Source organism: Protopterus annectens, chromosome 2.part0 (genome assembly GCF_019279795.1).
Source record: "Protopterus annectens isolate FY-2018-M chromosome 2.part0, PAN1.0, whole genome shotgun sequence".
Taxonomy (NCBI): Eukaryota; Metazoa; Chordata; order Ceratodontiformes; family Protopteridae; genus Protopterus; species Protopterus annectens.
In genome coordinates, this window is record NC_056728.1 from 948,224,204 (window position 1) to 948,244,844 (window position 20,641).

A 20,641-nucleotide genomic window follows, 5' to 3' on the forward strand; every position below is an offset into this window, starting at 1 on the left:
GTGAGTAATGAACATGTAAGGTGAAGCCCATATTGCTGCACAAATGTTGTCTATTGGGATTCTAGCCTGAAAAGATAAACAGGTAGACACAGACCTGGTAGAATAAGCTTTCACCCTGAAAGGAAGATCTTTATCACAGGAAGAATAGATAAATGAAATGCAACTAGAAATCCAGTGAGATATAGTGTGACTTTAGATACTGGAAGGCCCCTCCTAGAGTCAGAAAAGGAAACAAACAACTGGTATGACCTTCTGAAACCTTTAGTTCTGTCCAGATAAAAACACAATTGTCTATGCACATCTAATTGGTGGAATTTGTATTCTGCCTTGTTAGAAAAATATAGTGAAGAACACAGGCAATTCAATAGACTGATTAATATTGGCTTGAGAAGAATTCTTAGGAATAAAGGAAGGGTTTTGCCTGCAGAGAGATCCTATCTTTATGAAACACCAAATAAAGGGGCTTAATGGAAAGAGCGTGTAATTCAGGACCCTTCTTGCAGAAGTGATGGCCAATAAAATATAGTTTTCCAAGTTAGAAACTTGAGGTCACATGTTGCTGAAGGTTCAAAAGGACTTGATGTAAGTTTATGGAGAACAAAGTTCAAATCTCATGGAGCCACGGGATCCATGACTGGGGGTCTTAGCAAAGTGGTCCCTTTGAGGAAGGTTCTACAAAGCCTATGAGCCATAAGATAAGGTTCATTAGCAACATGAAAGGTGGAAATGGCTGCCAACTGGACTTTGATAGTTGCCGCTGCTGAGCCTTGGTTGAATAACTGAGAGAGGAAGTCTAAAATGGCAGAAATGGGAGCTGTGTAAGAATCAAAGTTTCTCTCTCAGGCCCAAAAGGAGAATCTCTTCTATTTACTGGTAAAACGTTTCCTGGTAGAAGGTTTGTGAGAAGATGACAGAATGTGTACAACCTCGGGAGAAGTCATGAAGCCCGACTAAGGATGGAATTGGAGCAGCCAAGCTGTCAAGTTGAGGGTGTGGAGAGAGGGATGGAACACCCCTGATGTGTGTGTCAGTTAATCTGGCACTGGATCCAGAGTCCACGGTTCATCCTTTAAATGAGGTCTGAGGAAGGGGAACCAAATCTGTCGTGGCCAGTAAGGAGCAATTAGGATCATTCTGCTTCTCGTGGATATTGCTTTCTGAATTACCTTCAATATGAGGGGGAAGGGAGGGAAAGCATAGAGGAAGTCCTGAGGGCCAATCATGAACGAGTGCATCTCTTGGTGCTTCCCCTTCTGGGGGAATCAGGGTAAAGTAGCTGCTGCATTTGGCATTGAGAGGGGTGGCAAAGAGATTGCAGCAAGGCTGACCCCATTTGCAAAAAATTTGTTCCACAATGTGTGGGTTCAGAGACCACTCGTGAGACATCAGAACAGCCCTGCTGAGCCTATCGGCTATGACGTTGGATTTCCCCAGGATGTGCATTGCTATCAGAAAGCACTGGGAAGACACCGCCCACTCCCATACTCGTAGGGCTTCTCTGCAGAGGGGGTAAGATTTGGTTCCTTCTTTTTTGTTTAGGTACCATACCACCGACATATTGTCCGAGTGGATTGTAATCGTCCCTAGAATGCTGTGAAATGCTTGCAACGCTAGAAGCACTGCTCTCATCTCCAAGACGCTGATATGCACATGATCCTCGTTATCTTGCCATGTGGCTTGGACTGTTCTACCTAGATAATGCCCCCCCAATCTGGGAGGCATCCGTGGTCACAGTGGCAACTGGGGGGGGGGATAAATGGTCTGCCTGTGTTTAGATTGCTGGTCTGGGTCTACCAACGAAGATCCTGTTTGCACAAATTTGTTATCAGGATGAGGTGACAGAGGTACTGCAGTGACCACTGGGCAAAAAGTAGCCACTGCAGGACCCTCATGTGCAGTCTGGCTAATGGAACTAGTGTTATTGTGGAAGCCATGGTCCCCAATAGCTTGAGCTCCACCTTTGCTTTGACTTTTCTAAGTAAGGTCAAGACTTGTTCCCTTAGACACCGAATTCTTTCCACAGTAAGGAAATCCCTCATTGAGACTGTCTATTTCGGCACCAATAAAATTCACATGCTGAGAGAGAGAATGCAGATTTTTGCCAATTTACTGTAATTCCTAACTGCAGGCAAGTTGAAATGGTAGCATCCCTGGCCTGTAACAGTAGATACCTGGTGGTGGCAGTCAGGAGCGTCGTCTAGATATGGAAACACTTGGAATTCCTGACATTTCAAGTGAGCCGTAACCATTTGCCATACATTTGAACACCCTGGGAGCTGTGGTGAGACCACAGGGCAGGGCGCGGAATGGATAATGACTGGCTCCCAGCCAGAAGCATAAGTGACTCCTCGAGGCCCTGTACATTACGATGTGGTAGTAAGCATCTTGGAGATCAATGGAGCACATCCAAATGTCTTTCCCTAACAACGGGAGTATCGACTAAGGTGACCATTCGGAACTTGGACTTCTGTACAGATTCGTTCAATTTTCTGAGATCCAAAATGGTTCTCATGTAAAGAATCTGGAGTAAGTCCCTAATCCTACTTGGTCTGTGGGAACGGGATGGATGACTCTCTTGACAAGCAACTTTTGGATTTCTAGAGTTGCTCATTCCCTGTGATTGGGTGGCACATCTGGGATTCTTCTGGTCTAAAGGGGTGGAGAAGAGAAGGGAATATGGTAATTATTTTTAATACCCACTTGTCTTGAGTGATGTCGTGCCAGGCTTCTGGGTATAAAAAAATATGACCCCCGAATGGCTGCAGAGACGCAAAGTCGGGCCTCCTTTCAGGAGCACTGATAGGGACGACCACGAAAGGAATCATGGTCTCCCTGGTTCTGCGGGCCTCCTCTACCTCTAGGGTGGAGTCTACCATTATTTCCTCCTCCTCTGCCTCTGGAGAAGGAATCACCTTGTGCGTCCTGAAAAAACCTCTCCGATTTTCTGAACCACATTTTGCCACCTTTCTGCCCTTTAGGATAGGGTCTAGAAGGGACCGAAAAATTAACTCCCACGGCAGACAAGGTTTTTCCTTCTTGCTCGCACCAGGTGAGTGTGTCCTTTAACCTTGGTTCCAAATAATGAGGATCCGTCAAAGGGGGCGTTGGCAAACGTAGACTTAAAGGCCTCTACAAAATTACACAAACGCATCCAGGAGTGTTTTCTGAGAGAGACTCCTGAACCCGCTGCCCTACTTGCTCCATCCACTGCATACGAAATCAGGCTCATGAAGGAGTTCACAACAGAATTAAGGGTAGACATCTGTGCATTGACATTCTGAGATACCGCATCAGATACGTTATCCTGTAGAGCATCTCCCAGCTCTTTTAGGAGATCTCACTGGAGCCTTGTAAAATGGGACAGGTACTTCAGCGATCCAAGTGTAAAAGCCTCTGAAGAAAAGACACGCTTCTCATACCTATCCATCATTCGCGATTCCTTGTTCGGTGGATGGACGGTGGAGGAAGTTTCAGCAAGTTCCTTCTTGGTGGCTGCTGCCACCACCATGGCATCTACTGGAACACCCTCAGTAAGAAAGTCCTTGTCCTGGGGTGCTGACAAATTTATCTGGCCTTCTAGGAACCGGTTCCACAGAATCAGGAGATTCCCACACCTTTCGACTTACTAAATCCAGTAACTTGTCGAAAGGAGGAGACACCCAAGAGGTGGAGGGTTGAGACCCGAAAGCCTTCAGGTACACCGACTCCTCATCAGAAGGGGATGTGGTAGGCCAGCCGCTTCTCTGTTTAAGGATCTCAAGGATATCTGCGAATGAGATATCATCAGAGGATGACTTGGGGGACACTTCTGACTCCTCGAGGTGAGTGTCTGATGTAATAGACTCAGAGGAGTCAACATGTTTCCTCTTAAAAGTTTTCTTCCTAGGTGGTTCCTCAGACAGGCATTCTGGGGAGACCTCAGAAGGCTGGGGACCACTCATGGAGGTATCCTAAGGCTGCAGGTCTCTGCTGTGTTGGAAGAGAGAAGGAGCTGAGACTGAAGTCAGCACCTTAGGGGGAAGAGTGTCGGTACCTCTGGATGGAGCCGAAGACCTGGACAGCACACTCCTCATCACCTCGAAGGCCAATACTCCCGGCTCCGAGGATGCTCTCCGCTCCGAAGATGGAGAGGCAGCCCTTGGTACCGAGGAAATGGGCTCCAAGGCAGATGGGCCACACCACTGTGGTGTTGTCTAAAAGTTGTACTAGTCCTGGGGACCATAGGGGATGGAGTGGGGATAGCATTTATAACTGCCAACATATCTTAAATTTGTGTGTTTTGGTCTGGATTTTTTGCTCCAAAGACCCATGCACAATATTATGTAGGCATATATATATTTATCACGGGTTACATATATATATATATATATATATATATATATATATATATACGTATGTATTTATATACACATATATATAATTTTTATATATATTTTATATATATTTTTTTTGTTAAATATATATATATATTTATTGTACACATTTGACTTTTACATACATGTTTACAGATGCACAGAATATTTTCAGTAATAACAATGAAATATTTATAATTAATATTGATTGCTGCTTTATGGTTTTAAGATAAGTAATATGGAATGTTGAGCCATTTGGGGGGGTGTATTATTTGTATTCATGGTGTTTTGAACCTGTATTTTTGTTTATTACAGTTTTACAGAATGTAATGTTCCAAACAGTCGTGCACTGACTTTTAATTAGGAGCTAGCCCTTTTAAATTATCCTACCAATTAATTTTGTTATAAATGAAGAGATTGTTCAATTAAAGAAATTATTGAATTTTAGCCAATAGGCTATCAATACTGTGATGTAAAATGTATGAACTGGTAAGAGTAACTGGATTCTGAAGAAGTCTCCGTCAAGAAGACGAAAACGCTTAATCAGTCACTTTTTTCTGTCTTTTATTTTCATTTTCATTAAATATATTTAAAATATCCGTTTGAATATCGTTTTACCTTTTGATTGCAACAGCAGTTTAGTTTGTGGGTAAAGGGACAGCCTTTATTGTGCCGGAGCAGCGTTGTGTTCTAATTGTGTTTTTTGCTACAACTTTGGGCTGTGTGGATAAAAGAAAGTTACCCAAACTGTTCCAATAGCAGTAGAAGTAATGGGTGAAATAAAAAAAGAATTTACAGCTGTACCTAGATATGCCACCAACACATGTAACCCTATATGAATTACAGGAGGCAGCAATTCTGAGCACATTGCAGGTGTTAAGACCACTCAAACATCAAAACCCAAAAGACTTCGAGAATTTTTTTTCCATTTAGATAAGTGAAATTGTAGGCTACAGTCAGGGTATTCCGCAGGGCATTGTTCTGGGTCCATACTTGTTTAGGTTGTTTCTTTCTGACTTATCGTTTTCATCTGAGGAGCTCCACAGTCTTTATATAAATGACTTAAAATGGGAAAATCAATTTCATGTGTTATGGATAAAGCATGTATGCAAAAGTACTTGACAAAACTGACCAGCTGGGCACAGGAGAATAACAGGCTTGCACATGCATTTAAAACTAAGCTTATGAGATTTGGGAGACATAAATTGAAGGGTACATATTTAATACAGCACACACTGATTGAAAATATCATTTCATTTAAAGACTGGGTATATGAGTAGTTCCAACCCTTGAGTTTTTCTGATCAAATCAACCAAATGACTTAACAGTTATAACAATAGGCATAAAAAGATTTATAAAGTCTAGGAAATCAGAAACTATGAAATTGTTGTTTTAAAGTTACAGTAGACCCAAAATGGAGTACGGAATAATAATTTAAGAAAACTAACATGAGTAAATTGGAAAGACTACAATGAGAATACACCAAGGGCATTCATACATGTGAAAAAAAGAAGTTATGTACTCACCATAACGTTCAATGTGAGTTGTTCCATCTCGCCTTCATTCTTCACTGATGGGTTCGGAGCCGATCCTCGGCTCTGACACAGCCGACTAGCAAGCTCAACGTTCGCCAGTAGCTCGAGACCCAACCCCTTATCCCACAATGCACTACTGGAATTACCTCAGATCTTGTTTGCTGAGTACCATATAGAAGTACAATAATTATTCTGCCTAGGAATGAAGACACGTTGAAAAACCAGGATGAAGACAGCCTCCAAGTCAACTGCCAGCCAGGAGGAAGGGATGTGAAAATGAAGGCGAGAGATAGAATAACTCACATGGAACGTTATGGTGAGTACATAACTTCTTTATGTGAAGTTGTTCAATCTTGCCGTTCATTCTTCACTGATGGGTAATGTCCCTAGCACCCTGATCTTGGGTGGCTCATGGATGTACACTCTTCAGGACTGTAGAACCAAATGAAGCCCTGTCCCTGGAGGCCTTATCCACTTTGTAATGAGTTATAAAGGTGTGAGGTTTAGACCATGTGGCTGCTGCACATATGTTGTCCAAAGGTAATTTGGCTTGAAAGGCTGAAGAGGTAGAAACTGCTCTGGCTTGAATGAGCCTTTACCTTACTAGACAAGGGCATGTTATGACAAGAATATGTGTAGGTGATGCAATCCGACAGCCACTTAGACAGGGTTGTTTTAGCAACTGGTTTACCTTTCCTGGCCTCAGAAAAAGACACAAAGAGATGATCTGATTTCCTAATGTCTTTTGTTCTGTCCAAATAAAACCTAAGTTGTCTATGAACTTCGAGTTTGTGCAACATATATTCCAATTTGTTGGTATGATTAGGGAAGAAAACGGGCAACTCAATGACTTGATTAATGTTAATCTCAGAACATACTTTAGGCAAGAAGGATGGATTTGTCCTGAGAGATACTCTATCAGCATGGAAGACCATATAGGGAGACTTGATGGATAGGGCTTGGAGCTCTGACACTCTGCGGGCTGAAGTGATGGCTACTAAGAAGATAGTTTTCCATGACAGAAATTTTAGTACACAAGATGATGCAGGCTCAAAAGGAGGAAGAATGATATGAGATAACATAAAATTAATATTCCAGGGGGAATAAGTGTCTTCACTGGAGGCCTCATGTGAAAAGAAACCTTTAGAAAAGCCTTAGACAATTGGTGAGCCATAACATTCAAACCATCGATTCCTAGATGGATATTAGATATAGCAGCTAATTGCACTCGCACCGTAGCAGCCGCTGTTCCTTTGTTGAAGATTTCTGTCAAGAATTGTAAGATAGAAGACAATGGTGCTTGCTAAGGGTAAATGTTGTGGGAAGAAGCCCAAATGGAAAATCTCTTCCACTTACTATGATACAATTTACTAGTGGAAGGTTTATGGGAAGCCAACAAAATTTGACTAGTGTCATGGGAAAGATTACAGTGCCTGGCTATGCGGGGAATTGAAGCAGCCAGGCGGTTAGCTTCAGTGTCTGCAAGGATGGATGATGATCCCCGACGGATGTGTCAACAACTCCGGAACCGGGTCCAGGATCCATGGATCTTCCAGAACGTGATGGTAAAGAAACGGGAACCAAATCTGCCAATGCCAATGAGGGGCTATAAGGATGATCATCCGTCCCAGCGACTTTGCTTTCTGTAAGAATCTGGCTATCAGGGGAAATGGTGGAAATGCGTAGAGGAGACCCGGGGGCCAATCGTGGACAAGAGCATCCCTCGGGGAGTGACCTGGCGTGGAAATCAGGGCAAAATAGCTTCTGCATTTGTTGTTGATGTGACTGGCAAACAGGTCACAGATGGGCTGGTCCCATTTGTGGAAGATCCTGTCCGCAATCTCTTGTTTGAGGGACCATTCGTGGGGCAATAAAATTGGTCTGCTCAGTCTGTCGGCTATGACGTGGGATTTGCCCGGGATGTGCGTTGCTAACTGAAAGCGCTGGGATGACACTGCCATAGTCCAAGGGCTTCTCTGCAAAGAGGATAAGACTTGGTCCTGCCTTGCTTGTTGAGGTACCAGACCACTTACATGTTGTCTGTCTGTATTGCAATTGTCCCTAGAGGAAGAGAGTCCTGAAAGTATTGCAACGCTAGAAGTACTGCTCTCATCTCCATGACACTGATATGCAGATGTGATTCTTGATCTGTCCATGTGCCTTGGGCAGTGTTTCCCTGAAAAAGCCCCCCCCCCATCCCATCAGGAAAGCGTCCGTGGTCACAGTGGCAACTGGGGGGGGGGGCATGAAGGGACGTCCTATTCTGACATGAAAAGACGTCAACCACCATTGGCAGGAATTTGTTATCAGGATCATGTGACTCACTGGAAGTTCTTGGTAAGACCACTGTGTGAATAGAAGCCATTGAAGGATTCTCGTATGTAATCTTGCTAACGGGATTGCTAAAATAATTGTCGCCATCAATCCTAGAACTTTCAATACCTCTGCAGCTGGTGCTCTGTTCTTTGATATCAGGGACATGATGTGTTGGCGAAAAATACAAATTCTTTCTGGTGGAAGACGAAGAGTGGTGGTTGACATGTCTAATTCTGAACCTATAAAAATGATGTGATGCGATGGCAACAAGGCAGACTTTTCGAAGTTGACTGTAATGCCTAGCCGATCACAGTGTGTCAGAGTAGCCTCTCTCACTTGAAGAAGTTGATGCCTGGTGGTGGAGGTAAGGAGCCAATCATCCAAATACGGAAACACCTGGAATCCTAGACGCCTCAGGTGAGCCGTGACTACTGCCATGCACTTGGTGAACACTCTGAGGGCTGTAGTGACACCAAAGGGCAGAGCACGGAATTGATAAAGATTGGCTCCCAGCCTGAAACGCAAGTGATCTCTGGATGGTGGTAGTGCGCATCCTTGAGATCGATCGAGCATATCCAATTGTCCTTCCCTAGAAACGGGAGTATGGACTGTAGTGTGACCATTCGGAACTTCTCTTTTCTCACAAACTGGTTGAGTCTGCTAAGATCCAAAATGGGTCTCCAGTCCCCTGTTTTCTTTGGAGCCAAAAAGAATCTTGAGTAAGTTCAGAATCCTGTCTGGTCTACCGGGACTGGCTGGATGACTCTTTCTAGCAAATTGGTGTACCTCTATTGCTGCATGTCCCATGTGACTGGGTGGAAAGTCTGGGATTTTTTTGACAGGAAGGGGCTGGGTGGAGAACGGTATGAAATACCCTCTGGAAATGATACTTTGTACCCAACTGTCGTTTGTTATATTTAGCCAGGCATTTGGGTACAATGAAAAGTGATCGCCGACTGCCTCCAGAGTAGGACTGCCGGGCCTTCCTTCAGGAGCACTGGTAGGACTGACCAGAGAAATTATCTGTCACCCTGGTGTTGAGGACCCCCTCTGCCGCAAGGGTGGTGTCTTCCATTGAAACCCTCTCCTCTGCCTCTGGAGAGGGGCTCTCCATGTGTGTCTTGAAAGGCTCTTTGGGCTTTCCGAAACCACATCTTTCCTCCCCACTGACCTTTAGGAAATGGTCGAGTGGGGGTGGAAAAATGGACTCCGACTGCAGACAGTCTTTCCTTCTTGCTCACACCTGGTCAAAGTCTCCTTCACCTTTGGCCCAAACAAAGATGAGCCGTCAAATGGGGTATTAGTAAAGGAAGACGTGAAGGGTTCCATGAAGGAACAGTCGCATCCAGGCATGCCTACAAAGAGCGATTCCTGTACCTGCGGCTCTACTCGAACCATCAGCTGCGTAAGATAAGAGACACATGGACGTGCTATCGAATTGAGGGAAATGAGCTGACTGGCAATCTTGTCGAATACACTCGTAGCTACAGCACCCTGATGAGTATCTCCCAACTCCTTAAGTAGATCTCTCTGCAGTCTGGTAAAATGTGTCAAGTAGATCAGTGATCCGAGTGAGAAAGTAGCTGAACTGAACATGCGTTTCCCATATCTATCCATGATCCTAGATTCTCTGTTAGGAGGATGGATAGACAAGGAAGTCTCAGACATTTCCTTTTTGGTGGCTGCTGCCACCACCATGGCATTAACAGGGACACCCTTGGTCAAAAAGGACTTATCCACGGGGGCAGAAATAAACTTATTAGGCCTCCTAGGAACAGGTTCCATAGATTCTGATGACTCCCACGCCCTACGAGAGACCAGATCCATAAGCTCATCGTAGGGCGGAGATACCCAAGAGGTGGAAGGTTGAGACCCAAATGCCTTCAGAACAGACTCGTCCTCAGTAGGGCTCTTGGACTACTCATCACCCCTTTGCCTAAGAATTTCAAGAATCTCCGCAAAGGAGATGTCCTCAGAGGGAGATCTAGAGGGACCCTTCTGATTCATCCAAGTCGGTGTCCGATGTGAGAGACTCCTGTGGGGAGTCCAAATTCCTCCTCTTGCATAATCTCTTCCTGGGAACTTCCTCAGGGGGAACTTCTGGAGAGGTCTCAGAAGAGCAGGGAGTGCCCTGTGAGGCTAACCTGAGGCTCAGGGTCTCTACACTTGGGATGATCGGAGGAGACAGAAACTGACACAGGCACTTTAGGGGAAGAAGAGGCCAGACCTTGAGATGAGGAAGTCTTAGGAGACAACACTCGCCTCATGGCTTCGAATGCACCTCGGTTCTGATGAGGAGCTGACGGATCCGATGGAGCCGTGCTCTCCTCCCGCACCAAAGCCGTGGGCTCCAAGCTCGAGGTAGGAGACGAGCTCACCCGAGCAGAGGCCCCTAGAGGAAGAGTCGGCACCACGTCAGTACGGCTATCCTCCCTGGACCCAACCAGAGTGTCAGCTCCTTGAGTCCCTGGTCGGCGCAGAGAACATCCAAGCAGATTGAGCAGAAGATACTGGAGCAGGTGTCAGCTCCAAGGGATCCACAATCATCAGGTCGGCCTCCTCCAGCTCCGAAGGTCCGGTATGGCTCAGAGGAGGAGCAGACAATTCAAGAGTAGTGCTCTTCGGTTCCAACAGTTGGGTTTGAGCTGACAGCAATTTAGCTAGACCTGGTGCCTTTAAGAGTTTCTGAACCAGCTGGTCCATATCCAGATCAGAAAGGCTGACAGAGGACCTGGAAGAGTGAACAGATGGAGCCGACTGGAGCAATATGGATGGAGGTTTTTCTGCAACCGATTCCAGAGCAGCGTCCCAGTTCCGAAAAGAACAGACTGTCAGCTCCAAAGGCAGTGGAGCCAAAGTCACCACACTTTGACCTTTTTCCTTTTTTTAGATCTAGATTCAGAGGAAGATTTGGATGATTTGCTGGCCCCATCCTGGTCAGACAATGCCTCAGAAAAAGGGTGCTTGATAATACCCCTATCAATTAACTTTCTCTTCCTTTCTGCTAACACTCTGGTGGAAAAGGCGTGACAGATACTGCATGACTCTTGCAGGTGCACCTTACACAAACAGTAAACACACTGCGCATGGCCATCCATGATGGACATTTTCTGTCGGCAGTCTGGGCATTTTTTAAACCCAGACTTTGCATGTTTATCTTTTTCTTCAGACATTTTACAATTTCCACTAAATGGAACACACTATTTAACTATGAGCTATTTTTAGAAATCTTGACTAACTCACACAAACAAACACAGCACAAAAGGGGCAACTAACAACTATATCAATATAAACAGGATTAAGTAATCCAACAACAAAAGTCCCAAATAGGGAACACTGACTAACAACTATAGAAAGAGATCCTAAGGCCAAAGGCAAAGATTGATTTTACTGAGGAAAGGGGGTTGAACACAGAAAACAACTGTCTACTAGCTAGTAATATCTAGTATTAAAAATTAATCAAAGATATATAAGAAATAGAAAAATAAAACTTGCTGAAAGTTGAAAACTCCTAATAAAGTCTCGAGCAACACTGGAAACCAAGGGATCCATACCACAGCAAACTAGATCTGAGGTAATTCCAGCAGTGCCTTGTGGGATAAGGGGTTGGGTCTCAAGCTACTGGAGAACTTTGAGCTTGCTAGTCGGCCGTGTCAGAGCCAGGGATCGGTTCCGAACCCTTCAGTGAAGAATGAACAGCGAGACTGAACAACTTCACATCTTAAGTTATGAAAGACTAAAATATCTGAACTTGTACAGTGCCCTTATTTGGGTATACAGAGCATTTAGAGACAACAGCCTCTGAGAATGCTTGGGAATGTCAAACAGAGAAGCATCGGACAATCTGTGTAGGAGACTATACAGGAGCAAGAGATGCTCTAGTTTGTTCTATGTGAGAGCAGCTGATACCTGGAATACACTACCAAATTACATTAAAGCAAGAATTAATCTAAATTTTAAATTGGCAGGTTAGAAGAGTATTATTGCCCATGCCCAAAATATTTGTGTGCATGTATGTATATGTATACTATCAAAATGCAGTTTTGTGCTGTAAATAAAATCTTGACAGTATCCAAGCATTATAGCAAAATATGACTTGCATAGCAAATACGGAGTCTCTCTCAGGATTGGGTAAACACAGAAATATGCAAACAAAAAACATATATACATATAATTCTGAGCTGGCTTGAAGAAATAAAAATGCTGTAAATTAGAGGAAAAAATGCTGAAAACTAAGATGCTGCCAAACATTTTTTTGCATACTATAATTAAAAATGTGAACAGAAACGGATAGGAATACATAGGATGGGTTCCATTTAGATGCTCAAAAGCCCTTTTATGCGAATACAAAAAGAGCGACACATATTGCGCGTACCATGGAACCGCCGAATGTCCAAAACCGCGAAATTCAAAATGTCGAAGTGTCATGGTTGGCCTGTCTGCGGTATAGCTCCGTAAGGTAAGTGTGCGATAGTTATGGATGTTAGGGTGCGGGTTAAGGTAAGTGCATATATAGTAATGTATGTAAGGTTTAGTGTAGGGTTAGAAGTAGGGTTTTGGTGTTTTACTTTAGGGCTAGAAGTAGGGTTTTGGTTAGTGCATGTATGTGGTTTATTTATTTTGTTTGGGTAGGCAGTATGTAGTGGGAGGTGGATTTGGCAGACTATGGGGATTCGACTTTTTGAATTTTGCAGTTTAGTGCGTTCGGCATATTCGCGGTTCGCGCAAAACGTGTCTATGCTTTCGCATCCGCTTAAAAGGATTTTCGCTAATATAATATAGACCCAATAGGATTAGGGAGGGCAGACCCAGTCAATCATTCAGATGACAACATTCTGATAGTGAACAAAGGATTCCCAAAATACAAACAGTCTATACAGTTTCATACAATACAGCAGCTTAACATTTAAACAATCATGGAACATTTTTCTACAAGATTAACAATCCCTCTTTATACATTTATAAACATCAATCCTATACTCTAGAGAAGTCAAATCAAAAATAAAAAATTATAGAAGATTTCACTGAGAAGATTAGAAGACACCCTGATAGAAAAGAAAAGCCTCCAGGGAGCCCCATAAAGGGATAGATATGACATATACAATGCCATGATATACTGCATAGAAACTCTAGAAGACGGAATCCAATTCAAATCAAACAAGGATGACATCGCCTCAACCAGAATCTAACAATCTTAACTCATTCCTTGATATCAAATATGAATGAAAGTAATAAGAACATGCCATTCAAGACCTGTGAGACAACCACTGGTCATTTGCAAGGGTCCCTCCACCAAAAGATTAATAAATCTTTATATCCAGGTACAGCAGCCCCAGCACCCTGTGGCTCTTTCATAAGTAGATGCACACACTAGTTAAAAAACAAAATTTTGATTTTAAAAGGTCTAACATATCAATGTGATCCCCTTGGAAACACAGAAGGGAAGGATGCATTACTCCTAGATGCTAGAATAGTCCGGTACTCTTTTAAGGGCTTTCCAATCTTCTAATGTTCCAAGTTGTTAAGTCAGAGAATCTTCAAGTTGTTAGTACTGGTTTAATGTTCCTGCCATTTCAAAATGCAAAAAACACAACCACGTAACCCAAAAAAAAAGGTCATTTAATAAAAATGTAGTGCTTTCATCCACAAAATATGCCAGACTTCTTCAGAACAACACCAATAATCAAATCAATACATTTTTGCTACATCAACAAATTAGTATCAAATCAAGCACTTAATAGCACCACATTACAATAACTAAATAAATTAAAATGCATGTATAATTTATAAAAACAATACATACTATTAATAAATTTTTATTAAATTTCTTACTTTGGGTTACACTGCTGTGTTTTTCTTAGATTTGATTTTTTGTTTGTTTTTACAGCAGTCCTCGTTCTTTTGGTTTTCATTGTTTGTTCCTGCTATTTCAGGTACCCAAAGCCCAAGAGGGGCAAACAGTCTTACACTTGCCACTTACACTTGCCACTAAAAAAAAAGGCATTCAAAAAGGGAAATAAATCATACAGTGCCTGTTTCAGCCCCAAACAAAAGCAGCCATGCACAACATAAAACTGTGTACACATAACCACTTCCACTGACTTTCAATGGCCCTGTAGCTCTAATGGCTGGAGGCTGGCAAACCAAACAAAAAAAAAAAAAGAAAAGATGAATAAATACCTTTAAAAAGCCAAAACTACAATGATTTTACCCATCTGTGAGTACCCAACTAGCTATTACAGTAACTGCCTACCGACATTATTATCTGGCCTCATTATGAAATGGCCCTATATATATGAAAGATCAGTCTAGAAAGGAAACTCTTGGGAGGTTGTCTTGCAGCTTTCCTATAAATCATACTATCAGAGTGAAAGACACTTAAGACCAAATGACTAACACAAACTATAATCATAAGCTGATACATAAAAGAAAGCTACATCAGCTTTATGGAAACAAAAAAAGGAGGCACCTTAACAGAATCATTACACTGCAGACACATTCATATTAACTCCTCTCTCAAAAATTCCTGATAAATGAGTACAAAAACAAATCCACAGTTACCTAATAAATAATCTTTCTCCAACTCAGCATGATGTTTGTCTAGGGCAAGGTTCTGAAACTGTACTAACCTTCTTGAATGTAGTTAATCAACAGAGAAACAAATGTCTCAATATTTACTAACTAGACTAGTCACTCTGAACCCAAACAAAAATATAATCACCTAGTACTCTAAGGTATCATAGCAACAGGACTCTGTTTTCATGGTCAATATACCTGTTCCTTCTATGAACTGTGACCTTTTTGTGGCCATCTCTCAAGGATCCATACTCAAGTTATTTCTCTTTAATATATTTATCAATTACATGTCTAAAGTAATATGTGCCTAGCTGGTACAAAATGATGATCATTTCAAGACAATATGTTCAATAAATGCGCTAAATGAACTCCAAGTAATTACACACCAATCACTAAATATCATTCAGAAATGGATAATAAAATCCTCCAAAGCTAGTTACGAAAACAAAAATGCCACTGATTCTCAAGACAACCACAAAGCATTCTATAGCTATGTCAAGAATCTCAATGGCAACACTCAGATCTACTCTGAGTTACAGCACAATGGCACTAAATATACAGAACCAACTGATATTGCCAACATCCTGGCAGATAGGTTCAGTGCTAACTTTACCCCTCTCTCACCCCCTAAAGGGCCCATCTCTATACTGGAAGAATGCAAAGTTCCTGTAATCACAGCTGCACAGATAAAAAAAAAAAAAAAAAACACTCTCCAATGTCAAGAACACAGCATCCATGGGACCAGACAACAACCCAGGCTGCGTTCTACATGAACTACAGAATGAACTGGCACCCCACCTAAGTACCATATTCAATCATAGCCTCACCTCAGGCTTTGTACCCACTGAAAGGTGCACAGCAATGGTTATCCCACTCAACAAAGGGTGAGCCACCATGGACCCCGGGAACTACCGCACCATTAGACTGATGAGCCTGCTCTGCAAGGCTATAGAACGTATCATCATGGAACTTATAAACAATGACATTGGTAATCTTCAAACTCTGGACCCTACACAGTCGGGTTTGTAAAAGGCAGATCATGTCTCCCAAACCTGATAGACTTCTTTGAAGCGGTCACCAAAGCCGTAGCTGAGGATAAGGTGGTCCGCACAGCCTATCTAGATCTCGCCAAGTCTTTCGACACCATCCCCCACTCTGGAATTATAGATAAACTCCCTAAACTAGGTATAAATCCCTATGTCACAAGATGGGTTGCCAACTGGCTCAATGACAGACCCCAGACTGTGAAAGTAGCAGACTCTAAATCCAACTTCAGACCAGTGACAAGTGGAGTACCACAGGGATCAGTCCTATGTCCTCTCCTGTTTGGTATCTACTTCTCTGAAGTACAGGCTAACAAAGTTCGCAGATGACTGCAAACTAGGAGCTATAATCAAAACTCCTAACGATGTGGACATCCTACAAAAGCGTCTCAATGAGACAGATGACTGGTGTCAAATCCATGGCCTCAAGCTCAATGTCAAAAAGTGCATTGTCATCCCTTTTGGTAAAACTCTGTACCCATAAACTACCACATGGGCGGTAGTCTACTTAACACTGAAAGTGTGATAAGAGACCTTGGGACACAGATGGACAGTAGCCTCTCCTTTGATAATCGCATCGCCACAGTAGTCAGGAAATCCTTCTACGTGGCACACCATCACAAAAGGTTTCTCATCCAGGAAAAAAAGAGGTCATTGTTCCCCTCTACTCATCACTCATTAGACCCATTATAGAGTACAACGCCCCTTTTGGTATGTACCTCACAAGACATCTACAACAACTGGAAAAGCCGTATAAACACCTCACAAAAGGATTACCGGCCTCAAACAGATGCCCTGCACAGAATTTCAAAAAACTCCAGCTTTACTCTTGTCGCATATCACCTACTCAAAGGCGATCTCTGCCTAACATACAAATCTATGTCAAACCCAGAGCTGTTGGACATGCTCCACTTAAAGAAATCCCAATCCCTCAGAGCTACACGCTCTAGGGACCTAAACCTTGCCATCACAATAAACAGAACATGCTGGAGGGATAGATTCCTGTCCCAGAGACTCCCCATACTCTGGAATAAACTATCTATACCAAAGCTCCTCATTAGCACTCCAAGAAAAATCTTGATGATTGTATGGTAGATGGGAAATTCGCCCCAGGGATCACTTCTGTTGCTCTGCTTGACAGGGGCACAGGAAATTAATTTTCTTGGGTGGCAAAAGCCAGGGTACCGTTTGGCTAGGCTTATATAGGCCCTAGGGCCAATAGCCTAGTACCTACCTATGAACCTATGAATATCAAAATTGTTTCAAAATGACAAAATAAATAAATTAATTATGCTTACTCCTGACTCAAATCAGTAGTATAGCACACAATTCCATATCACGTTCATGGAAAACAATTTGAACAATTACCACTAAGTTATCAGGGGTTATTACTGTTCATAAAGTTTAGCCTTTAGTTAATTATGCCTTATCTAAAACCAATTGAAAACTCAAGTGTACTCCATCAATCTAAACCATGGTGAGAAAAATAGGCTATGTCATCAAGAAACAGAACATGGTTATTTGCTAATCTACTAAATGCTTCAACAATAGTAACCAGCACTCAGAAAAGACAACTTCAAAAACTAGAACAAATTTACAATATAACTAGATGTTCTACCAGCCACCTCAGCAAAACTCATCATAGTGTAGAACTACAATTTGGTTGGCTAGAACTCCAAAATATTCTCATCTACTCACAACTGAAAATAATGCACAGTAGTCTATATAAACCAAACAAATGTCCCACAAACATAAAAGCCTGTCACTGTCTCTCAGTGAAAAAACTATGTATGGTCTTGTATTAATACCTTCAATGTTACAGCACACAATTTGTCCTGGAAGCTGTACATCTTAAAATAATGGTTTAAAAGCAAAGTTTTATACAACAGCTCAATGAAATAATCTGGAAGACTATTCCTAGACAATATCTTCTTCCCACATAACCAACTCATTCAATATTCATAAGCTGTTTCTTAAATTCAAGAAAAAAATTCTGAGCAGAAAGCATCACATAGATGTTTACATCAAATTATCACAGTTGTATTCTAAGTTTGATATAAGCTTTTATGTTATATTCAATTACTATGTTTGAAGGACTTCTACTTTCTGTATCAAGAACTCTCAACACATTTAGTTTGGATTTTTAATTCTCAGTTAACTAATCCAAATTTCTTTAAATATTTTGGCTGCCTGGTGAATGACTAGTCACTATTTTGTTACACACTGAAATTTTTTAATACAGTTTGGCAATAAATAAATAAATGAGGTCAATCACCATAAAAACGTTGTCCCCTAATGGCTGCACATTGCAAACTCCAAATTAACGTAGTTTGTGTAACATCCACAGATCACTGATACTACTCCTCTCGTAGGAAAATGTAGCCAACAGTCCAAAGATAAGTAAAAACACAGCTTTATTTGATGGTAGCACAAAAGTGAGCGCTTTCGCCAATAGGCTTCTTCAGACTTTACAACCAGCACTCCATGAATTCAATTTAAATAACCCTCCCAGTACAATGATTGGTCGAAGCATTAATTAAAACAGCTCATAAGATAATGACTAAATGCATTAATAAAGAACTTAAAAACATATAAAACTTCATATACATACATTCTATGAAATATATAAACCAAGTAAGAAGTCAAAAAATGCAGAATGAAATGTATATATTAATAAAATATATATATGTGTATATGTATGTTACAAAAACAACTATACAAACACATACACTGTAGCATTCGTAATATCGAAACTTTAACACTCCTTTAAGTCACTTTGGTCTAAAAATCCTCCTGTTTTTCAGAACCGGTTTAATTTGAACCTTGTCGTTTAAGCCCGGTGGTTCATCTGCCCTCAGTCTAATTATCCATCTAAGTTCACATTCAAGGGTCTGATTTATAATGTCACCTCCTCTATAGTTGGTTAATAAATGTTGTAAAATACTAAAACTAAAGGTGTGACCTGGACCTGTTGCTTTACAATGTTTAGCTAAGGCATTAACCTCAGATCCTATTCTGATCTGATAATTATGCTCCCTGATACGATCTTTGAGGGTCCTGTTGGTCTTCCCAGCGTAAAACGAAGAGCATGCTCCACATCTCGCCAAATAAACCACATTCTTACTGTTACAGTTAGTATCAGTATTAAAATAAAACCTATATCCAGTAACTGGATGTGTAAACATCAAGTCTTTATTGATGTAGCCACAGTGATTACACCTACCACAAGGCATAGTATTTCTGTCTGATCTAATGACCGTTTGTTTAGAACTCATATTTTTGGTTTACACAACAACCTCTTTAAACTAGGTTTATTTTTAAAAGCAATTCTCTGCTTTGGTCCTACTATTTTACTACACCTTTAGTTTTAGTATTTTACAACATTTATTAACCAACTATAGAGGAGGTGACATTATAAATCAGACCCTTGAATGTGAACTTAGATGGATAATTAGACTGAGGGCAGATGAACCACCGGGCTTAAACGACAAGGTTCAAATTAAACCAGTTCTGAAAAACAGGAGGATTTTTAGACCAAAGTGACTTAAAGGAGTGTTAAAGTTTCGATATTACGAATGCTACAGTGTATGTGTTTGTATAGTTGTTTTTGTAACATACATATACACATATATATATTTTATTAATATATACATTTCATTCTGCATTTTTTGACTTCTTACTTGGTTTATATATTTCATAGAATGTATGTATATGAAGTTTTATATGTTTTTAAGTTCTTTATTAATGCATTTAGTCATTATCTTATGAGCTGTTTTAATTAATGCTTCGACCAATCATTGTACTGGGAGGGTTATTTAAATTGAATTCATGGAGTGCTGGTTGTAAAGTCTGAAGAAGCCTATTGGCGAAAGCGCTCACTTTTGTGCTACCATCAAATAAAGCTGTGTTTTTACTTATCCTTGGACTTTTGGCTACATTTTCCTATGAGAGGAGTAGTATCAGTGATCTGTGGATGTTACACAAACTACGTTAATTTGGAGTTTGCAATGTGCAGCCATTAGGGGACAACGTTTTTATGGTGATTGACCTCATTCGTTTTTATTTGGCCACGCTGTTCCCGAGCTCTGTTGGTGTGCTGTGCTGTCTTTTGTTGCGTTACTTGTAATAAATAAATAAAATTGGTATATCATGCCTTAAATGGTGCTTGGTGGGCAAGGGCACCCGCAGGCAGGTGCAAGGGGTGCACTTGCACCCGCCTGGATTTTGACTTGCTTGCCGAGAGCCTGTCACATTAGCTTTTTATTTAAAAAAAAATATATACTGTTTTTGTTTATACGGGCACTTTTCTTTAAGAGCGTTCCAGTCGCACACACCTTTCACGGCATGCATTGTCGCACAATCTGTTATTCCTTTCCGCTCGCGCGCAAAATTTTAAATACAAGATGACGTTCTGTTGTGGGTGTATAACCACAAGTAAAAGTTACCTTTTTTTTTCATCCTGGGCAGGATTTGTGTAGTTTACTTGCAGCAGATGGCATCCATGGATTGCAGATTTATGCAGGCTATATAAATTGGTGTTAGGAGATCTGTAAGACATGTGGAATTCGGTGGGAGAGCCATAGTCACAATCTGCAGGCAAGTGTTGAACCCAACAGTGTTACGCTACTTTGTGCTCATCATTACATCTGTTTTGAAACTTCCCTTGAGTTTCCATTTATTGATTTCTCTGTCGCTCATTGCATAGCATTTAGGCACCCACATATAACTCACACCAACCAATAAAACAAACTAGGAACCGCAAAAAAACAACAAACTTCTTCCAAAGCAGAGGACTTCATTGGTAACCATTAAAGTCCTC

General features: G+C 41.5%; 1 protein-coding gene across 1 annotated transcript in view; it reads right to left on the reverse strand.

Annotated features, from left to right (window-relative positions):
• DAPP1 (dual adaptor of phosphotyrosine and 3-phosphoinositides 1) overlaps positions 1–14,180 on the reverse strand; it is a 994,374-nt gene extending 980,194 nt beyond the window's left edge. The window contains exon 1 of the mRNA XM_044061206.1: positions 14,036–14,180. Within this exon, the coding sequence (XP_043917141.1) occupies positions 14,036–14,115 (80 nt within the window). The 5' untranslated portion in view covers positions 14,116–14,180. The remainder of the gene's footprint in view (positions 1–14,035) is intronic.
• Between the last annotated feature and the right edge of the window lie 6,461 nt (positions 14,181–20,641).